Genomic DNA, 21,915 nt, shown 5'->3' with positions numbered 1-21,915 from the left:
TTATGATTTCAGAAATTGGACACTAGAGGGAAAGAAATATTCCAGGCATAAAAGGAAAAGGAAAAGAGGTTGAGAGAGAGATAGGCTTGCCTTTTGTTTTTAGTCAGCATTGAGACAAAATGACAGAAAATGATATGACGTTTGAAATACTCCAGGAGATATATGAAGAATGTGAACAGAAAATAGCAGCTACAATGTCAGCAATGATGTCTGCTTCTATGAATCGACTATGTCCAAAAGATGTTAAAGAAGAAATGACAAATGTGAAAGAGAATATCTTGGAAGACCTACAGGATAAAGAACTGAAACAAACATAATCTGATGCAGAAATATTAGATTATAAAGAAATTGTAATCTAGTGGAAGTGGAAGTATAAATGATACGCCAAGAGAATGACTTGCATAATAACTCTTCATTGGATTTACAAAAGAGGTTTGCTAAAGCCTCAAAGAAGCCTTTGAGATGGGAAAAAGAAAAAGTTAAGAGAGATTAAATCCTATGACAACACCTGAATGAATTAAAGATCAAGATTGCTAGAAGCAAAAGGAAGGAGTACAAAGTTGGTTTGTTTGACCAAGGTTAAATAAGACATGTTTCTGCAAAATTCTGGGAACCCTTTAAAGACTTTTTGCTGACACCAGGACTCAAATGTCAATGATTTATGGATTTACATATGGATAAGGGATGGGTTATGGGAAGAAGAGGTACTTCAATGTAACCTTATGGGGGATGAAGAATTACTAAATTTGTTTGTACTTGTTGTGATAAATATTGGAAGTCACTTCTTTAAATATTTCTTTTCTTTTTCTTATTTTTCCTCTTCTTTCCTCTTCTTTCCTTTTCTCTTGCAGTTTCTATTCTCTCTTTATTTTTCTTTTCCTTTATGAGTTTAGGTTGTATTGTTTTTTATTGTTTTTTTAAAGTTTTCGATTAAAATTATGAAGGAGGAGGAGGAGGAGGTCCAGAACAGAGGCAAAGTGAAGCAGCATGGCCACATCCCTTAGCTCTTCAAAAAGTTGCTTCATTTGAGTCTTTATTAAAATGAAGCACCCCTTCAAAGATTTGCACAACTCTGTTGGAAGAAATCTCTTAATGTAAAGACTTTACGTGTGGATTTTCTTCAGAATATTCTATAGCCCAAGGAGTTCAGCTAATATTTTTAGGTAAGGGGACCTAGTAATGTATTTCCAACTTACACCGCTTGTTACCTCTTCAGTACCTTACCTTGGTCTTCAGTTTCCCATGCTGTGTTACCTTCTTTCCTGCTTTATTTTCTTACCCTATTTTTTAACCTCAATTCTTCTCTCCACTTCTCTCTTGCTTCATGTGATGCCCCTTCCGTCAGGCCCTCTTTTGTCTTCACATTTAAAAGAAAGGGAAGCCACCCCTTACTTACATTCTTGCCTCTGTCTTGGCTGGGCTCTCCTGGCGCAAGCTCTCCAATCAATAATGGCTTAAGAAACTTCTGCACAAAGGTGATGTCTGGGTGAAAGGCCCAAAATGCATCCTAGAATAAAAAAGAAGAGCTGGGTAATAATTACTATCCAAAGAGATTTTATCTACATTATACCTTTGACATTCATTTCTGAATCTCCCTCCTGACCGCAACTCTTCACCAGCAACATTTTACGCCTGTAAAAAAGTGAGAAAGTACAGGCTGAGAAATGGTTAGAGTTAGACCATTTTGAATGACCTACTGATTCTCATTTCTAAATCAGGTTGTATGATAGTTGTCTTCCCTTGTTATTCCCCTTCTCCAAAATAAAGTGTCTTTATACAGTATATGGACACTGGGCATCATTATTTTAAAATGGGATTTCTCATTGAAGTCTTCCCCATGTGCAGAACTGCTAATTTAGCCCTTGTCTAATCCACATTGGGAAAAAAACTCAATGCTTTTTAAAATAAAGTCTTCCTTTATATTTTATTCCTTTTATTCCTTTTATGGCAGAGCTAAAGGGATGAGATTGAGGTGACAGGGATCATTGAAACAGCTTGAGACATGGGCTTTCAGGGAAGGATCAGCCTATCAGTTAATTTAGTTTTGAGGAATGCTTTTAGAAAGGAATCATCAGGAGAAAAATTATTCCTTTTACCCATTCAGTAATTTTCTTGATGGAAAGAACACCTCTGTCTTTATGGAGAAAACTGAACTGTGTGTGTGTGTGTGTTTTTTCCTTCCAGAAAGTCTTTTCCAGAAACAGAAACAGCATCACACTGGTGGTATTTTCTGCAGGAGTTTAATTTGAAGATTTTTTCTGCCTTTTATAGGGTAAATGAAAGTCACCCCCCCTTCTCCTGGAGGCAGCAACTTTTGTATTTTTTGCTAAAGTCCAGCAGAAATTTTCCTCTTTTCTCTCTGAATATGGAATGGTTGGGAAGGGGGCATCATAGAATATATATATGTGTATGTGCTACATGTGTATACACACACACACACACACACCATATAGAGAACATGTTTTACAGAAGAGTTTTTCTCACTCCTTTAGTACTAGATCTTGGGAACATCTTGGGATGTTCATGACATAAGGAAATTTAATTAAATTTGTTAACTCAGGATATACAGATGGCTTCCACCTTGGATTGTTTCAAAGGGAGATCAAACAATTTATATGAAAAATAAGCCTATCAATAGCTACTAATTATGATGAGACTGTATTCCCTCTGTTGTTAGAGGCAGGATGCTTCTCAGTATAGAGCTCAGTGACAACACTAGCTGAGCTTGGCTGGTTTCAAAAAGTATGATCAGGCCTGGTTAGTACTTGGATAGGAAACCACCAGGAAACACTAGGGCTATAGACTGGATCTGAAAGTAAAAACTGAAATAAAACAAAACTACAGGGCTACTATAAAAGGGGTGACTGCTTGGGAGCAGTAATGGGAGAATTCTGTACATCTCTGCAATCATCCTGTAGTCATCTGGCGTTTTGCAGCCCAATATGGTACCTCTATGAAATAAGGCAACGGCAAACCGTTTGGATACTGTTGCCGAAGAAAACTATAGTTGTGTGTCCATGTAATTAGAAGGAGGCTCAAGGGAGTCTTTATCTTTTCATGCTTCTTAACACTAGTTGTTAAGGAACACACATGGGAGAATAGTACTACATTCATGTCCCGCAAATGGGCTTTTAAAACCATTTAGTTCGCTGCTGTGGAAGTTGAATGATCAACCAAACAGAAGTGCAGAAAACTTCTTTTGCTAACAGCTGGAAGCTGTGCTACCAACGTTTCTAATGAAATACAGAAAGCTATAATATATCAGTTCCAGTTTTTTTTCTATGCAGCTGAGTTTCATCCATTTGGTTAGCTGTGGCACTTCAAATTAGAGGATTTTACAACTCTGCTACATGATTATTTTAACTAGGGATGCCAGCATTGGAAGTGGGATCACCTGTATGGCATACATGAACATAAATGCTCCTAGCAGCCTCCACTGGAGTGTTTAATTTGATGTTAACAAAGCCTTGCCTCCTCCATCCATGACATTGTAATAGCATTGCTCAATATAAAATTGATTAGAAGAATGTATTTGATGTTCTCTTTGCCGAGAAAAGCTGAAACATGCCTGAGAGATGGCTGTCTCTTGCAGTACATGTAGTCTGTGGTCCAAATGTATTTGCAGTGTATTTTCTAGCTTAAAAATGCAGCAACGGTCTAAAATAAAGCAGGGTTTGATACACTGATTCATTTCTGAAGATCACTTGCAAAGGAGGCTTCAACTTTCTCCAGTCCCCAACTTTCCCACATGGCTGATAGTCAGCCTTTTTAAAAAAATCTTCTTTCTTCTGAGATTAGTACAAATCAGAAAAGACCACTCATCAACTAAACCCCAAACAGATGTCAGGACAGCTTGTATGGAGACTGAAAGTTTGGCAGAAAGAAGCTGTGGAGGCCTACTGCTGAGTCAGAGGAATGCTCATAGCAACTTCACATAAAAGATTCTCAGGCAAGGCAGCAAAAGAAGCAAAGAAGCTTTTAGCAGATCACAATGGCCTTCGCAAAAGACACTGGACAGCATCATGCTAAATTTCAAAGAACATGGGTCTCCTTGAGAGCCATGATACTCCTGGGGTCAAATGTATCCTTATGGACAGGCATTAGGGAAGAGATGGCCAAAGTTCTACTTCCCCGAAGGATGGAAGATGAAAGGAACCACCTGCATGGTTTGAATTTCACCAGAGGGAGAAAAAATAGTCCCAGTCCAGGACCTTGCAGCTGGCCATTGGACACTTCAAGACTTCACATTCCTTGGCACTGTGTTTTTAAAATTAGGTTCTAAGGAATACCAGTGTTCTGTGAACAACTTATAGATGTGCTATGCAAGTGCACATGACCTCCAGTGCCCAGCTTGAAGTGTGACCCTTCAGGCTGGGTGCCTGACTAGCCCATGGGTGCTCTGTTGCCTGTGGCCTCCCTGTGCAAGACATACACACCCAGGCAACTGAGCTGTGCAAGGGCAAGCCAAGTGCTGAACCTATCAGCATCCTCTTATCTGTTTTGAAATGAACACTCAAGGTATTCCTCTTTTAAAAAAAAACTGATGTTCCACAGTTTTGAAAAGTTGAAGAAATGTTACTGTGTATTAGAGGGGAGCACTGTATGCTTGCTTGCTGTCCTTTCAACCTGTACATTTATACAAAAAAACAGTTAGCACATTAGTCTAATCCTAGAGTTATGATTCCATCCTATTAAGTTAAATGAACTTATTCCTCCACAGACGGGCCTAGGATTGTATGTTGCAATTTAACTTACCCATCAGAAAGAAAACCAGTCCTTTCCACAATCCACTTCTGCTGTAAAATACTGATATGGAATACAAGAGATTTGTTGTAAGGAGCTCTGTATCCCTGGACTACACACATAGGTTAAGTGACAAGCAAGCAACACCTATTAGTATTCCATAATCTATTTAAGGACATGCAGCTGCTGTTGCTGCTATATACCCCTCTGTGTTCATGACAAGCCATATTGCAAACACAAAGCCTGATGCACATGCCTGCAAGGTATACTTAGTACTCCTAGTCCTCAAAGACGTCTAGCACCGTTCAGACAGACGCTATTAAATGCTGAATATCAGCAGAGGCCTGTTGCTTCCTCACCTGTCTGAGAGTCTCTTCCCATTATATTTTATGAGTCACACCTTCCCCATGCACTTCAGCTTGCATTCCTACTGCTACCAACCACATGGACTCTAAGCTCACTATATGTCTTGTCCATTTCTACACATCAGGCCAAGATCCACTGCTATTATCTGGATTATCCTTGAGTCAACTCTTACATTTTTTCTTGTACTGTTTTGTATTTCATGAGTAGCAGAACCCCTGAACATCTAGGAGGAAGAAGGGAATAAATCTGATGTCAGGAAAGCACTGTTTTAATTTCAGGACTCTGAACCTCAAAGGTAGTTTGATATAATTACACAGTTTCAGAAAAGGAGTGTGTACCATTGGCTGCTTTAATGAGTACTCAGTTCCTTGATAGAAAGCATCTTCCAACTGAAGGGAGAAGGTGGCAATTTTCAGTCATTCTATCCTGGCAGCCCCACCACCTAATTGACTCCGGGGGGGGCGGGGTGCTCACACTGGAGACAGGATGGCAAGAGTGAGGAAGAATCACTTAAAATTCTCTTCCTTCCCATTGCTAATTGGAAGCAGTTTAGGCTGAAATTCTGGGCATGCTTAGTTGAGAGAAAGCCTTACTGGATTAGTGGGGCTTATTTCTGAATGGATATGTATATGAATAGATATGGTGAGGTTGTTAAAACTTCATGTGAAAAAGATTAGAGGGCAGAAAGGCCAATGCCCATTTTACTTTTCTATACCACTTATTCAAACTGGTTTAATGGCAATGCCATCTCCTCTAACAAATATAAACATAGCATGATACCAAGATTCAAGGGTAGATTTTCCTTTAAAAAGATGACAAAAAGCAGGTGAAAACTGTGTCTCTTTGAGATTGCTAAATCTTGGGAAATCTTGGGAAAATCTTGGGAAAATAGGATTAGCAGCTGCCCCATGCTTTATTATGGGAGAGGAGCCCATTTGCCTTAAGTGGTCCACATTTTGTGGACTCCAGAGCATACCCAAATGACTGATTTTCTATAATTCATGTTTTGTTTTTTCCCTGCAAAAGTAAGGAAATTGATGCAGTATAACTCTGCAAGGGAAAATGCAGCCATTTCTACTCTTACCACCTTCCAACAAACACACAAACACACAAACCCCTTGGATTCCCCCCCCCTCCCCACACACACAGCCCCACTTCCCAGGCCTAAATTTTTAATCTGGTCATGCAGTAATACCACTGCATCATTGGGCATTGCCTCTTATGGCCTCTGGAGGGCGAAATATTTTTTAAAACAGTTACCCTGACCAGGCCCATAAAAGTTATCTGTTAGGGACATCTTGTGATTAAAAACAGCTTCCTTTTCCATCCCAAATTAAAGTCCCGTAGAAAGTAATGGTGGTATGTTTTTTAAAAAGTATTTCGTTCTACAGAATTCCATAGCTCAGACCTTTTAGCTTGTGGTGTCTCAACTTTTCAAAATGTTGCCTTGGAAAGCTTTCATTGTGGCTTGAAACAACTAAGACAATAGAACTGCTGTTTCGCAGGACAGATTCCAGAGACAAGTGGAACAATTATAGACTGTAGTTTCAACAAATTAACAACTAAAGTTGCAGATTGGTGGATCATCTGGACCAATGTATTTAATATGGCACAATTGCAAACTTTGGGAAAAAATAATTGACAAGAACTTGATTCCATCATCTGAAGTTCTCCCTGCTCCTCACTGTCATTTTAGCCTTTGAAGGTTCAACTGTTTTGAAAAGATGTAGATCTCTGGGAGAACACAAAACTCCTCAAAAACTTTGTGATGGCCAAAATCAAATCCCAACGCCGACAGCATGGTTCTAGCTAAAAGTTTTCCTAATTCTTTAAAGCGTGCTCATACATGCACTCCCTTCTTGAGAAGGCAGGGGAAAGACTTAAAAGGAGCCAATTGGGGATGCAGATGTTCTCTCTTGATATGAAAGTCCAGTTATTTTTCTCTGGGCATTGTAGCTGCTGCTGGCATGTTCCCAAGAAGAACCGATAATACCAATGCACATCTAATGTAGATGCTGAAATGTTGAGGAGGAGGAGGAGGAGGAGATATAAAATGAATGCATGAATCCACCTGCCAAACTAGAAGCATGTTTTGGATACTCAGGCTTTGCCTGAGACCATATAAATAAAGATGACACAAATGAACAGGAGCAGGTCTAGAGTGAATGGGATATAGCAGTGCCCTCAATGCCTTTCATGTCCAGGACTTAAATTCCGCTAAAATTCAAACCTACAATTGCTCTTCTTCTCCCAGACATCCTCAGGATTCAGCTTCAGGATACAGGAGATGATTCAAAAGAATGCTTCTGAGCAGATGCAGAGATCCTGTCCTTCCACCCGGTGTCACTACAGCCCTCATCACCTCACACTGGCCTCTTAGAGAAGGCTCTGCTGACAGCCTCGAGCCCTTCTACCTTTCCTCCCCATGCGTCTGAAGCCCGGCGGCCCCTCCAAAAGCAGTCGTAAGAGCCCTGCAAGAATCGCCCTCAGGGGGACCGCCGTAGAGGTCGCGCACCTCTGCTGTTCTTCTCTAGCCTTTCGTCTACAAGGCGCGCGGATTCCCTCCGACCCTGAAGCAATCCTTAAGCCCCGGTTGGGCTGCACGGGTTCGCCTCCTAAGAGAGTTAACTCACTCTTGGAGGCTGCGGCTTTAGAAACCTCTCAGATTCGCAGAGCAGAGACGCCCCGGGTTTGCCAAATTCAGCTGCCACTTTATACGAAAAAAACCCCAAACTCTGCTACTATTATTGCAAGGAGCCGGGGTGTTTTGGGTGGGCGTGGGCGATCCAAGGCAGCAAGCCAGCCCGGAGCCCCGGGAGCAACTGCCGGCCCAGCGAGCGGAAGAGGCAGCCGGCTCCGGTGCTGACCTCGCGTCACCCCGGGACCAACAACCTCGCTGCAGAACGGAGAGCGGGCGAGGGAGGCTGGGGCTACGCGGACACGGTTTGCCCGCGCCCCCCGCTCACAAGCGCCCCCCGCCTCTTTCTCCCCAGCGCTACCGGGCCCTTGGGCGAAATGCTCCGGGGCAGCGGCACTCCAGCGCAGCAAAGACGAAAGGCAGCTCCTCCCGCAGATCGGGGCAACTGAGCGCGCCAGCCAGAGCGGCATATTTATTTCCCAGCCCCGCGGCTGCGTTTCTAACAGCAGCAGGTGAGAGGAAGAGTGGGCGCCCGGGCGGGCGACGGGAGGAGCAGCAGCCATTTGCTCCAGGCGAGAAGCCGCCGCCACCGCCACCGCCTAGAGCTTACCGTGGCATCTTCACCAGCGTAGTGACTGATCACACGGATCCCCCCCGGGTGCCGTTTGACCCACTGGCTGATATTGTACACCTTTCGCTCGATCACCAACCACTTGTCCGTGCGCAAGTTATGCTTCTGGATCTCTTCCCAGGTATACGAGGGAATCGGCGCCTCCCGTTCGCCGCCGCCGCCGCCGCCTTCTTCGCCTTGCTCCCCGCCTTTCCCCATGGACGATTCGGTCTCTTTGTCCGTCTCTCCCGGCTTTCCCTGGATCCTGCGGGGAGCTGCCTGCCCGAAGGAGAAAAGGCTGCGCTTGCCTCCTCCCCGACTTAATTCTGCGGCTTTGCTTTTCCCTCCTCCCTCTTTGTCTCTCTGCCCCCTGCCTGCCGCCAAACCGTGTGCGATTCCCCAGCTCCGCCGCCAGCTCGGAAGTGCCCCCTAGGCTGCGGCGGCGGACTTTCCTTCGCCTATAATCCCCACGCCAGCCGGGGCCCCCTCCGCCCCTCCATCCCCGCTCCAGGAAACACCAAGGAGATTTCCAGAGTGTATCAGCAGAGCTCGTGCGCCAATCCCTGCTCTCCCCCGGCAAAAGGGTGGTCTGCCATTGGCTGACGACCATCTTTCGAAGGTGAAGGCCGGCCGACTTCGGCTTACATCTGAAGACGAAGCGAGCTGGTGCGACGCTGAACCGCCGCCACCCGGCATTGGCCGAGCTGCCTTCCAATAGATGCTGTGCGGAGGATGCCGCGAGGCGCTTCTCGCCGGCAGTAGAGATTTGGTGTGTCTTTGGAGTCCCGGCTTGCTTCTCCTGTTATTTTTAAGTCCAGGCGGACATAAAAGGAAGCCGCTTTCATTTAAGACGGCTTGCCTTTAAAGGATGCCTTTTCCCCACCCCCAGCGTGATTCTCTAGTTTTGCTGCCCTCTCAATTTCTATGAAATGAAATGCAATGAAAAGGAAATGGTAATTTCATTTCATTTCTAAGATTACCGGCGATCTCCTCTGATTGCCTAAGCGAACGCCAAAGGAGCGAATAACGACAGCCTCCCGGCTAGGAGAGTTTCACAGCTCCATCGGATTTTCTGATGGGCCGAATATTCTAAAAAACGCCAGTTGTGAAAAATCCCACCAGGTTGCCTCCCTTGATAGAAGGAGCATTAGAAGCTATAAAACGCAAAGGGCTTGAGGTATGATTTAAGCACATCAGAGTGATCAGACATTTTAAATGGCTGATGATCCCAAATTAGCCAGGGAGATTTTAATGGTAGAGATTTTCATTTGGCTGTTGCCCAAACCATGCAAAGCCGGAATAAGAGCAGTGTCCCTGGTGACTTTTTAAAATTCTTAGCTCTGTATTCTGCATGTGTACCAGCTATTCAAATGTCATGGGGTGATTCTTTTCTACAAAAAAGAACCAGGACCATCAAATTTCTTCACCTAAAAACAAGGCATCAGTAATGATGGGATGGACTTTCTGATATTCATCCTGTTGAAAATTCCTTATCTAGGATTCCATCATCTGAACCTTGGGAGGGAGGAATTGGTTCTGCTTCCTGGTGAGCAAGGAATGAAGATGGGGCTGTGGGGTGGGTGGGTAATGAGATAACCAACATTTCCCAAAGATAGAAGATGGTGAAGCCAACAGTATTCACTTATCCTGGTTTGGGGCACTGTGATGCAGAGAGCTTCTAATATGCCTTCCTTGCCCACCCCATCTACCATCTTTTTAGCCCTTAAGTGGCTCAAACTGTACAGTAATTTGCCTGTTCATATTTAAGGCTTTTTGATATATAGTTTGAGATAGACAGATACAGATAGAGAGAGAGAGATGGATGCACCATTTTGCCCAAAGGTTACAAAGTATCAAACAAACATGAGAGTTTTAGTAGTATATAGATTATCCCATGTATTATGCAGCTATTTTTAGGCATAGGTAAAGGTAAAGGTTTCCCTTGACATGAAGTCCAGTCGTGTCTGACTCTAGGGGGTGGTGCTCATCTCCATTTCAAAGCCGAAGAGCCGGTGTTTGTCCGTAGACACTTCCTCCGTGGTCATGTGGCCGGCATGACTAAATGGAACGCCGTTACCTGCCCGCCGAAGCGGTACCTATTAATCTACTCACATTTGCATGTTTTCGAACTGCTAGGTTGGCAGGAGCTGGGACTAGGAACGGGAGTTCACCCCGTCACGGGGATTGGAACCACCGACCTTCTGATCGGCAAGCTCAGCAGCTCAGCGGTTTAACCCGCAGCGCCACCGCGTCCCTTATTTTTAGGCATACATAGACATATAATCTGAGGCCCTTTGTGGCGCTTAAGGGATTTGGGTTTGATAAAAAGTCTGGAGGAAGACTGTCAGGAACCTTGTACAGTACTGTATATGCCAGCTAGAACCTAGAGGATGATGAAACATTTTAACAACTGTTACTGTTTGTTGGAACAGGTCTTCCTGTTCCAACTTCGTTTGCATCCCGAATAACATCTTTCTGTGAGGCATCCAGCTTTGGCCACAGAAGGGAATACCAATTAATTCACCCTATTTTCTTTTAAGCATGGTGCCAGTGGCCAATTAGGCAAGAGGTCGCACATTGTAGCAACAGCTTGGGAAATCAGCGCAGACTAGAGTCACTCTAATGAAACAAGTGCTCTGTGTCCTGGAGAGAAGGAGAGGGATTGAAAATTAGAGGGTTGTGTGTGGGAGAAATAAGATGAGAATTACAAATAGGGAAAGGGAGGAAAAAGTGTGGGCAGAAACTGAGAGGAAACAAAAAGATAAAGGAATGAGAAAAATAGATGCTGGGAGGTTTACTGTTTTTTAAATACAAAGAATTCTCTGCAGTTCAAGCTTCCTGCCGAAATTCCAAATTATCTGTGTAATTTAAGGTTTCATTTCCATTATTTGGAAGAGTTAAAATAGTCAAGAAATTGTGCTAATTTTGTTAAGGACTGTAAAGGGATATTTGCCAAGGACAGAGAAAGTCTTCTAAAAAAGTACAGAGTAATGCATTTACTTCCCATTAGCAATTCCACAAGGTGGCCCATTAAAAAGAAGCAGCCGGCAAATGGAAGATGACTTCTTCTTTCTTCTTGCTCTTCTTCTTCCTTTGAGTAAGCATTGACTCCTGGTGACTGCCTGGACTAGTCCCTGCAGTATTCAGAAGTCGTTTGCCCTTGTCTTCTTCCTACAGTTGGGAGAGTAACTGGCCCAAGGTCACCCAGCTGGCTTTGTGCCCAAGGCAGGACTAGAATTCACAGTCTCCCAGTTTCTAGCCTGGTGCCTTAACCGCTACACCAAACTTGCTCTTATAGGTCACTCTAGACTCTCCAAAAAGGTTTAAGGACAAAGGTGGGTTGTTTTATATATTGTATAACCAATTATATATGGTTGAAGAATAATCCCACCAAGGAGGGAAGAGTCCAACCAGGTCCCTTGGCTAATTCCATGCCTTCCTTCCTCATCAGCTCCTGTTCCCTTCAGACAGAAGCAAGGGGATAGAGAGTTTTCACTGGTGCCAGTTCTTCTGCATTTTTTTCCTACCAGTTTTCTATTTACTGGAAGAGAATTTTCTTTAGAAATTAGCTTACAGAAGATATTTTTGGAGAAAGTCTCATCAGTGGAGGGTGGTGTTCTTGTATCTTTTGAGTTACAAGGTGGTAGAAAAATGTGAGAGAAGGGCTGTCCTGTCTTCACTGGTGCAATAATCTCTCCAGAGATCTGAAATGCCCTGGCTTTTCAGGCTTCTATTAAATTCTAAGGGAAGACAAAGGATCATATAGGAAAACAGAATCACTGGGTTGGAAGGGACCTTGGAGGTCTTCTAGTCCAACCCCCACCCCAGGGAAGGAATTCTCAGACTGTCCCAGACCAATGGCTGTCCAACCTTGGCTTGATAACCTCCAGTGATGGAGCACCCATGACTCCAGGAGGCAGGCTGGAATTTATTCCAATTTTTGAGCTTGGATCTCTCTCTGTAAAGCTTCTTCCCATTGCTTCTTGCCCTATCCTCTGGCGCTGCAGAGAATAAATCCCTGCCCTCTTCCCTTTAACAGCCCTTCATGCATATTTTGCATAGGAAAAACCTCCTGAGGTTTCAGGTGTTAATGTGGAAATTTTTGTTCCTTAGGATGATATGGGAGTTTTACCCTTTCTCTGGGGTGTTCGTACCTTGGCAGAGAATCAGACAGTCAAAACAGTTCATAATGTTAGAACTGTAACAGCTGTTTGGCATGGTGTTGCTCCAAAATGTACTTTGCATAATTAATTCATTCATTCAAATATACTTTGCATTAATGACTCAATCATTTGTATGTTCTTCTATAGCATCTCTTCTTCCTTCCATAGCTATCATCCTAATGGCTTTAATGTGACCTTGGAGCATCCACCATCTTTGTAGGCTTTCTTTCTACATTTTAAAAGCAAATCTGTATTACTAATTGCTATCTTCTTTAAAATCCCAAAGCAAGTTTGAATCTTGATTTTGTTTTCTGCATCCAGTCTTTCTTATTTATCATCAAATAGTCTTTGACTAGAAATAAATGCAGACTTGCAATTTCTAGTTCCAGTCACCAGTTAAAATATTACTTTTCACTTGTTTATTACATTCCCTTTTCTGTGCTTTATGTACTGTTGCTTACTCAGAAAAGGAACAACATGATGGGTGTGTATGTCTGTGGTGCTCATAACTGAAGGAGAAAAAACAAGCCTTTTTAGTGAGTAGAGATCACACTCTCTGCTTTGAGCCAAGTTTATTGTAACTGCCCAGGTGGAGAATACAAGGTCCTACCCATTTGGCAAAGGTGGGGAAACAGCTTAATTATTTATCAAACTTGCTGCCTGATTCCCAATGACTCTGGCCAGCTCACAACAACCAAAACAAGGAAATCACAAGAAAACCAATTAAAAGGAAGAAGAAGAAGAAAAAAAAAGATAAAAGATGGCAAAGATGGCAAGAAAGATGGAATGGAAATGAACCAAGGGGTCTCACTCTCCCTTGGCAAAGGCCCAGGTGAAAATCCAGGTCTTCATAGCCCTTCTAAACAAGAGCAGAGTGGGGGTCACCTGGATCTCTGGGGGAACCTTGTTCCAGGGGCAGGTGCTGCTCTAGAGAAGGCGCTCTTCCGGGATCCTGAGAGATTACATTGTTTAATCAAAGGAACCTGGAGTACACCAACCCTGCAAAATCAAATTGGCTGGGCAGATACTATGGGAGACAGACAGTCTCTCAAATAACCAGGCCATATGCTATATAGGGCTTAAAGTAACTATCAGCACCTTGAATCACACCCAGAAGCGAACTGGCAACCAGTGCAGCTTGCAAAGCAGAGGTGTTACATGGGCATACTGAGGTATGCCCATCACTACCTGCTTTGCTGCATTCTGGACCAATTGGAGCTTCCAGGTGGTCTTCAAGGGCCTCCCCATATAGAGCACATTGCAGTAGTCAAGCTGCAAGGTGACCAGGTTGTGAGTAGCTGTCTGAAGGGCCCCTCAATCTAGGAAAAGGTGCAACTGGTGCACCAGATGGTTGTACAAAGGTATTCCTGGCCACAGCTGCACCTGTTCTTCAAGCAGGAGCTGAGAATCCAGGAGAACCCACAGATTGTGCAATGCCTTTGTACAGGGAAGTGCAACCCTATCCAAGGTCATAGATCTGGGTGGCCCAAATACCCATGACCACTTGGTCTTGGTAAGATTGAGTTGGAGACAGGTCCTCCCCATCCAAACCCACACAGCCTTCAGGCACTGGGACAGAACCTCAACAGCCTCACTTGGCTGGCCAGGGTCAAAAGATATTGTTGGGCATTATCAGTATGCTGATCATACCGAACCCCAAACTGAAGGATGACCTCACCCAGTGGTTTCATGTAGATGTTGCAAAGGAGGGGAGAGAGAGTAGAACCCTGCAGCACCCCATCCAGGAGGGATCTAGGGAGTGATCTCTCTCCCCCTCACAACACTGACTGGAACTGGCCCTGAAAAATGAAGAGAACCACTTTGTCCCCAATCTCCAACCCATGGAGTCGACTCAGAAGGATACCATGGTCAACTGTATTGAAAGCCACTAAGAGGTCAAGGAGCACAAGGATGGACACACCATTTACATCCTGGCTCTGCCACAGGTCATCAACAAGTGGTCTCAGTAATAAATGCAGCCTGAAACCCATTTGAAATGGGTCTAGATACTCCATTTCCTCCAAGGTTCTCATCAATTACAGACAGACCACCTTCTCAACAACCTTCCCAAAAAAGGAAAGTTGGAAACTGGTTGATAGTTGTCAAACACTCTTGGGTCCAAGGATGACCTCTTGAGGAGGGGGCATACCACTGCTTCTTTCACAGCAAGAGGTACCACCCCCTTCATCAGAGAAGCCAACAGCCTGGCATGGACCCAACTGTGGATCACCTACCTGGCTGCTTTTACAACCCAGGAGGGGCCTGGATCCTGTAAACAGGTGGCCAAGCTGACAGCACAGAGAACCCTGTTCACTTCCTCAGGAGTCACCAGCTCAAATTCATCCTAGATCACACCCCCAGACAGTTCCCCAGGCACCTCAACCTGCCCTCCCCAGTCAGAGTCCAAGGCAGAGCAAATGTGAGCAACTTTATCCTCCAAATAGCCTGAATAAACCTCACAGTGACCCAGCAGATGTTCCAAGGGGCCCTCCCTACCCAAAAGGGTCCAGGTTAACCTAAACAGGACCACTGGAGGGCTATCAGAGGATGCAATAAGGACAGAGAAATATTGGCAAATACTATTATCTAGTAATGCCACAAACCTGGTCAGATAATGGTGTCCCATATCAACAGTATCCCTCCCTTGACAACCCAGAGTCCCCTTTGCCTTACCTAATAGTAGCAGACACAGCGTCAGCCAGTGCTGGAACTTCTAGAGAGCACCAAGAACTCCATAGAACTTCTAGAGCCTGTTTCCCTGTTCTCACAACTGTTTCTTGAGGTTTCACCTCTACTTTATTGAGCTGCATAAGCTGTTTGTATATTTGTGTTTCTTTGCACCAGGCCAATGCTTTTTAGTTCATAAAACAGAACATCTAGGTTGCATTCTCTTTTCTTTTTTCTTTTCCACTTACCTTTTTCCATTTCTTGCCTATGCCTCATTCTCTGCCCCTCTATTAAGTGGATACATGCAAACCTACCAAATGCAACCCACTCTTCCTTGTTGGGTTCATACTGTTGCAGGTGTGGAAAGCAAGAACCTCATTCTCTAGACGCAGAAAGGCAACTTCTTGGAGGCTGTGGACATTTTTGGAATATTGAGGTGTAGAAATGTCCACATCATAGCCTCCCAGGATGCTCTTTACTAATTCAGTTGACCTTTCTCTTCTTCTGGGTGATGGGAGCCAGGTGTTTCCAAAGCACTGGCTGAAAGCACCCTTCATTTTGATTTTCTAAGAATGTTTCTGAGACCCAAGTCCTGATTTTTCCTGGATACCAATCTACTACAGGACAGATGCAGAACAGAACCTCACAGAACACCACTTCTCACTAGGTAGTCTACAGGAAAACGATTCGAACACATCCCCGGTAATTTACAGACACTCCTTAAAACTGACACTTCCCTGTCATTGTCCCTCGGTGGCAGGCCTGCCCTTGATTACAGACTGTAACCAGCGCTCTTGCGGCTTGTTGCTTGGATAGAGTAGCGTGGTGATTTTTGTTTTTCCTTCAGGCACCCGGCTACCGCAGGGGATTTCTTCCAGGGGCAAAACCCGGCGACCGTTCCCGTGCGAAGGCCGGGAAACAGGCCGCCCAATCGGGTCTCGGAGGGGCGGGCTTGGAGGCCGGCCCAGGCTGATTGTTCGGTGGGTGACGGCGCTCAGTCCGCACCGACGGCTGGCTGGGAGAGGGAGCTCGTCGCGCTGGCTTGAGGCTGGTGTTGCTGGGATGGATCCCCTGCAGGCAGGCTCCCCTCCCCCTCCGCGGTTCTTCAGCTGGGACGAGATCAAGTCCTACTCGAGCAGGGCGCCGGAGCGCTGGCTGGTGATTGACAGGAAGGTCTACGACATCAGCCGGTTCCACAAGAGGCATCCGGGTGGCTCCCGCGTGATCAGCCATTATGCTGGACAAGACGCCACGGTGAGAGGGAGAGAGCGAGAGAGCGGCAAGGAAGGAAGGAAGGAAGGAAGGAGGGAGGGAGGACTGTTTCGAGGAGACCCCTCTGGGCGGCTGTCGGGGACCTGGGAGAGAAAGAGGGGCGGGGCGGCAGAGATCCTTTGTGAGCATGCTGTGGATTGACGATGGAGGCTGGGAGAGCGCTTGCAGAGCTTGGTTGGAGGCATGGCCGGAGAGATTTTGAGGGACGAGATGTTTTGGGAATTGCAGAGCAGAGTATCTGGAGCTAAATGAATGAGCTTCCTTGCATCACATTCCACATTATGCTTACTTGGAAATGATCTCCACCTTATACAGGTCTTTCGAGGAAGGGCACTGTGGCCTGCACCTTCCTTGAACAACCTTGGAAGGTTCCACCCAGCCTCGCTGAAGTCCTTCGTATGGCAGAACTGGCCTGTCCTCCTAGAGAACAAGTGCTTTATTATCCATTTGTTAGTTGAATCAAAATTAGAGAAGGGGCAACAGTAAGCCTCTGCTCTGGCAACAAGGTGCAGAAGAGTTAACAGCAGCTCCTGAGCAGAGAAAGAAAGAGCACTCTGCACATGTTCAGAATGACAGTGGCTCAATGGCTGAGTTCTGGGGTGAGCAGTGATCCAAATAAAGGGAATAGACTGGAGACTTTCTCAGAAATGCTACATTGTAGAATGACTTGCAGGATGAAAGAACTTGTTTAAGAGTTCATGTAAAGGAAACATTTAAACATGGCACGAGTTTTCCTGGGCTAGAGGAGAGCTTGTGCAGTACTACATTATCAACACCGTAGGCTCTAATCCAAGAAAATTGTTGCCAGAATATTCCCTCCACTGTAGAATGTTTATGATCCAAAAGCAAGATGAGAAGGGCAAGAACAAAGAAGGCTGTGTGTATGTATGTAGAAATTCACCTCCTTCTGCCAAAAGCAAAAACGAAATCCCTGGATCAGAGGTACAGTAAATAGTTTGCAGCAACCACACAAATGACCGAGTAGACACTGACCAACACAGTAAAGGTCCTGAAAGGACTTGTGTGGTTTCCCTGACTCCATCATCTTCAAGTGTGTTAGAGTTCAGCTCTGTCTTGACCATCACTTCTGGAAGATGTTCAGTTGGGAAACTACATTTTTGCTGGAATTTGTCCTGGATCTGTTACAGCTCCAATGGTTCAGGGAATGTGGTGGATCTCTGACCATGTGCAAGGAGTCTTATTGCCATCTACAAGCTTTCAAAGTAGCTGGAGCAAGAATCACATTCATTAAGAGACAGTAGAGGAACTGAACAATGAGGATGTCTCTAGCTGCTTCTAAAAACACCCACATGGGTAAATACCATGTCTTTAGAGCAGGAGCCTCCATCCGCTTTGGGGCCAGTGGAGACACTGGGAATTCAGAGAACATGTCACGGGCACTTCCCCAGAGTGACTGCCATGGAGCGCATGGTCAGTCACAAAACATCCATTTAGCAGAAGGTAACAATGTTGAAGTGTTTCCCTGCCACCGACTCTGGCCTCCCAAGGTGCTATTACCACAGCTTACTTTATCTTTTCTCTGGGCACAAGGTGAAACAGCTGCGGTCACCCACATGGTTATTTTCTTGGAATGCCTCTGGGGTCTTTGGGGTCTCAGAGTCCTTCTGAGAAATAAAGATAATGCTTGATGCTGACATTTTACAACATAATAGCTTCTAAATGATTTTTATGAAACGAAAACAATGAGAAAATAAATCAGTGGTACATGTTGCTACTGAGTGCCAGGAAGGAGTTGCCAGGCATGTTAGCATCCATAGGCACTATAGGCTTTAGAGTATAGGTCCAAGGAAGGCTGTTGTCACCACTACATATAAGAATTATAAAGCTGATCCTGTGCTGGAGAACATTCAACCTAGCCATGCAAAGAAAGAATATTTTATCTGGTTCACACATTTTCAAGTGACTCTTATTGCCAAGGATCTACTCCATTCTTTAAGAACTACGGCTCAATCACTTGGTGCTCACAGTTAACAAAGTCTCAGAATAATAGCAGAATCTTCTTCTTTTTAGTTGTATCTACATTGCTCACCTTTTCCAGATATATCTCCCTTGTTTTGAATTATAGATGATAAATGCCTTAGAGTGGGGAACTGGCTTTTTGTGTTTTGTAAGGTAGCTCCAGAGAATGGCAAGCTTTCACAACAAGGTCAATGGAAGGGTCACCCCCAGCAAAGAGTATTCAAGGAAATTTAACCCACTATATGCCTGGGGTCCCCCATATATGTTTGTGGATGTTACCATTCTAATGAACATTTCCCCCGGCATTTTTTCTCACCTGACATTTTAAAAAAGCTTAGTTTTCTTTTAACTTTACAATAATTAATGGGAAGCTGGTATGTAATAATCATGCTAACAATGACCACTTAAGAGGCAAAAAAGAAAAAAAGACATGGTCTTTTGAAGGCCTAATAGTTGCTTTTGGAGCTAATTTTAGTAGCTAAAAGTGCATAACATTCTGTTTCTAAGGACCAAGCTCTACGTTATAATCAGCAAAATCAGGAAGAAGATCTTAGCCTGTGATGTATCATTTCTGGCTGCAGGCAATAACTTGTACCCTTGCACATCTCCCCTTGAAAAAAGGCTTCTTGTCAATAAAGAAACTAATATTATCAGAGATGAGCTAAAGGCAATTGTTTTCCTTGATGTACTAAGGAAAAGTGCTACCAGAAGTGAGACTAACTTTTTCAAGTGGTATCTGTTGGCCTTTGTTGCCTTTCATTTGCATGCAGTGGAACCTAACAAGCTTCTCCTTTTCCTGAGGCAGAGCATTGATCCCTCTAACCCAGCCTTGTCTGATAGAATGGCATCAACTCTCTGGAGTTTCAAGCTGGGGATCTGCCGGGATTGACTGGTGCTGGGATCTGAATTTGGGCTGCCCTTCATGCCAAACATTGCTTCAACCATTAAACTATGCTCTTCTATTTCCCCCCTCCCCAAGTCTCTGCAAAGTCTTCTTTGGCTTTGCTTCCCCCCTTCTAGGTTTACATATAATGCTAAATCAGGATCCTTGAAAGCAGGACTTGTTAAATAAGCCATTGTAGATTTGCACATAAGATATGGATGGGTGTCCATGTCATGCTATGGCAAAGGTGGGCAAACTGAGGTTCTAGGACTAAATGCATTCCCCAGGCCCTTTTTTGTGGGATCTGAGCCCCTTGAACCACAACTGCTGAAAAACAGCAACTTGGCTTTTTACCATTTTGAGGCAGAAAACACCAAAGTCAATAGTGTAAGCCCTACAATAGACCTAATGCTTAAAAACAAACAAACAAACAAATGGAAAATATTAAAACTTCCCTCTAAACTTAGGAAAAAGCTCCCCAAATTTTGACCATATGCATGTGTACATAAAGCTTCATCCACTTTCAATCAAGGCCCTTGCCTACCCCAAAAATGATCAGTGTGGACTGCATCTCCAGAAGGTTTTTTCATTTGAACTTTTGACATGTTCAGGAATGTACTGTAAGTGGCTATTTAATTCATGTGCTGGATATATTAAAATGACACTCCTGGTAGAAATTCTGGATGAAGTATTTTATGTTAGTAACAAAGGATCGTTACCTTGTCATGGTGCTGGAGCTTGAGCACCTCAGTGATACCATGAGCTAAACCGTGAAGGGCCACCCAAGACGGGAAGGTCATGACAGAGAGGTCAGACTAAATGCGATCCCTGGGGAAGGTAATGGCAACCCACCCCAGTATTCTTGCCGTGAAAACTAAATGGATCAGTACAACCAGAGATATGTCGGTACACCATCGGAAGATGAGACCCCCAGGTGGGAAGATGGTCAAAATGCTACTGGGGAGGAACAGAGGATGAGTTCAACTAGCCCCAGACGTGATGATGCAGCTAGCTCAAAGCCGAAAGGACGGCTAGTGGCCGATGGCACTGGTGGTGAACGGTGAATCCAATGTTCTAAGGATCAACACACCATTGGAACCTGGAATGTAAGATCTATGAGCCAGGGCAAATTGGATGTGGTTATTGGTGAGATGTCAAGATTAAAGATAGACATTCTGGGCGTCAGTGAACTGAAATGGACTGGAATGGGCCACTTCACATCAAATGACCACCACATCTACTACTGTGGACAAGAGGACCACAGAAGAAATGGAGCAGCTTTCATAATTAATAGTAAAGTGGCTAAAGCAGTGCTTGGATACAATCCAAAAAACGACAGAATGATCTCAATTCGAATTCAGGGCAAGCCATCTAACATCACAGTGATCCAAATATACGCCCCAACCACAAATGCTGAAGAAGCTGAAGTAGAGCAGTTCTATGAGGATCTGCAGCACCTACTGGACAACACGCCTAAAAGAGATGTTATTTTCATCACAGAAGACTGGAATGCTAAGGTGGGCAGTCAAACGACACCTGGAATTACAGGTAAGCATGGCCTGGGAGAACAAAACGAAGCAGGACATAGGCTGATAGAATTTTGCCAAGACAACTCAATGTGCATAACAAACACTCTCTTCCAACAACCTAAGCGACGGCTTTATACATGGACTTCACCAGATGGACAACACCGAAACCAGATTGACTACATCCTTTGCAGCCAAAGGTGGCGGACATCTGTACAGTCGGTAAAAACAAGACCTGGAGCTGACTGTAGTTCTGATCACGAACTTCTTCTTGCACAATTTAGGATCAGACTAAAGAGATTAGGGAAGACCCACAGATCAGCTAGATATGAGCTCACTAATATCCCTAAGGAACATGCAGTGGAGGTGAAGAATCAATTTAAGGGACTGGACTTAGTAGATAGGGTCCCGGAAGAACTCTGGACAGAAGTTGGCAGCATTGTTCAGGAGGCGGCAACAAAATACATCCCAAAGAAAGAGAAAACCAAGAAGGCAAAATGGCTGTCTGCTGAGACACTAGAAGTAGCCCAAGAAAGAAGGAAAGCAAAAGGCAACAGTGATAGGGGGAGATATGCCCAATTAAATGCAAAATTCCAGAGGTTAGCCAGAAGAGATAAGGAATTATTTTTAAACAAGCAATGCGCGGATGTGGAAGAAGACAATAGAATAGGAAGGACAAGAGACCTCTTCCAGAAAATTAGAAACACTGGAGGTAAATTCCAGGCAAAAATGGGTATGATCAAAAACAAAGATGGCAAGGACCTAACAGAAAAAGAAGAGATCAAGAAAAGGTGGCAAGAATATACGGAAGACCTGTATAGGAAGGATAACAATATCGGGGATAGCTTTGACGGTGTGGTCAGTGAGCTAGAGCCAGACATCCTGAAGAGTGAGGTTGAGTGGGCCTTGAGAAGCATTGCTAATAACAAGGTAGCAGGAGACAACGGCATCCCAGCTGAACTGTTCAAAATCTTGCAAGATGATGCTGTCAAGGTAATGCATGCTATATGCCAGCAAATTTGGAAAACACAAGAATGGCCATCAGATTGGAAAAAATCAACTTATAT

At 44.4% G+C, this 21,915-nt stretch overlaps 2 protein-coding genes across 2 annotated transcripts in view; one reads left to right on the top strand and one right to left on the bottom strand.

Moving 5' to 3' along the window:
* The window catches only part of LOC134487416 (acyl-CoA 6-desaturase-like), a 28,666-nt gene extending 19,860 nt beyond the window's left edge, over positions 1 to 8,806 (bottom strand). Inside the window, exons 1-2 of the mRNA XM_063289205.1 lie at positions 8,358 to 8,806; positions 1,397 to 1,507 (exon numbers count right to left, since the gene is read on the bottom strand). Coding sequence (XP_063145275.1) covers positions 1,397 to 1,507; positions 8,358 to 8,576 — 330 coding nt within the window. The 5' untranslated portion in view covers positions 8,577 to 8,806. The remainder of the gene's footprint in view (positions 1 to 1,396; positions 1,508 to 8,357) is intronic.
* A 5,061-nt stretch (positions 8,807 to 13,867) lies between these two features.
* Positions 13,868 to 21,915, top strand: part of LOC134506778 (acyl-CoA (8-3)-desaturase-like) — a 28,662-nt gene continuing 20,614 nt past the window's right edge. The window contains exons 1-2 of the mRNA XM_063317152.1: positions 13,868 to 13,961; positions 16,035 to 16,441. Coding sequence (XP_063173222.1) covers positions 13,868 to 13,961; positions 16,035 to 16,441 — 501 coding nt within the window. The remainder of the gene's footprint in view (positions 13,962 to 16,034; positions 16,442 to 21,915) is intronic.

The sequence above is a fragment of the Candoia aspera genome, chromosome 1 (assembly GCF_035149785.1).
Source record: "Candoia aspera isolate rCanAsp1 chromosome 1, rCanAsp1.hap2, whole genome shotgun sequence".
NCBI classification, from domain to species: domain Eukaryota; kingdom Metazoa; phylum Chordata; class Lepidosauria; order Squamata; family Boidae; genus Candoia; species Candoia aspera.
This window is presented reverse-complemented; position numbering and strand designations above follow the sequence as displayed.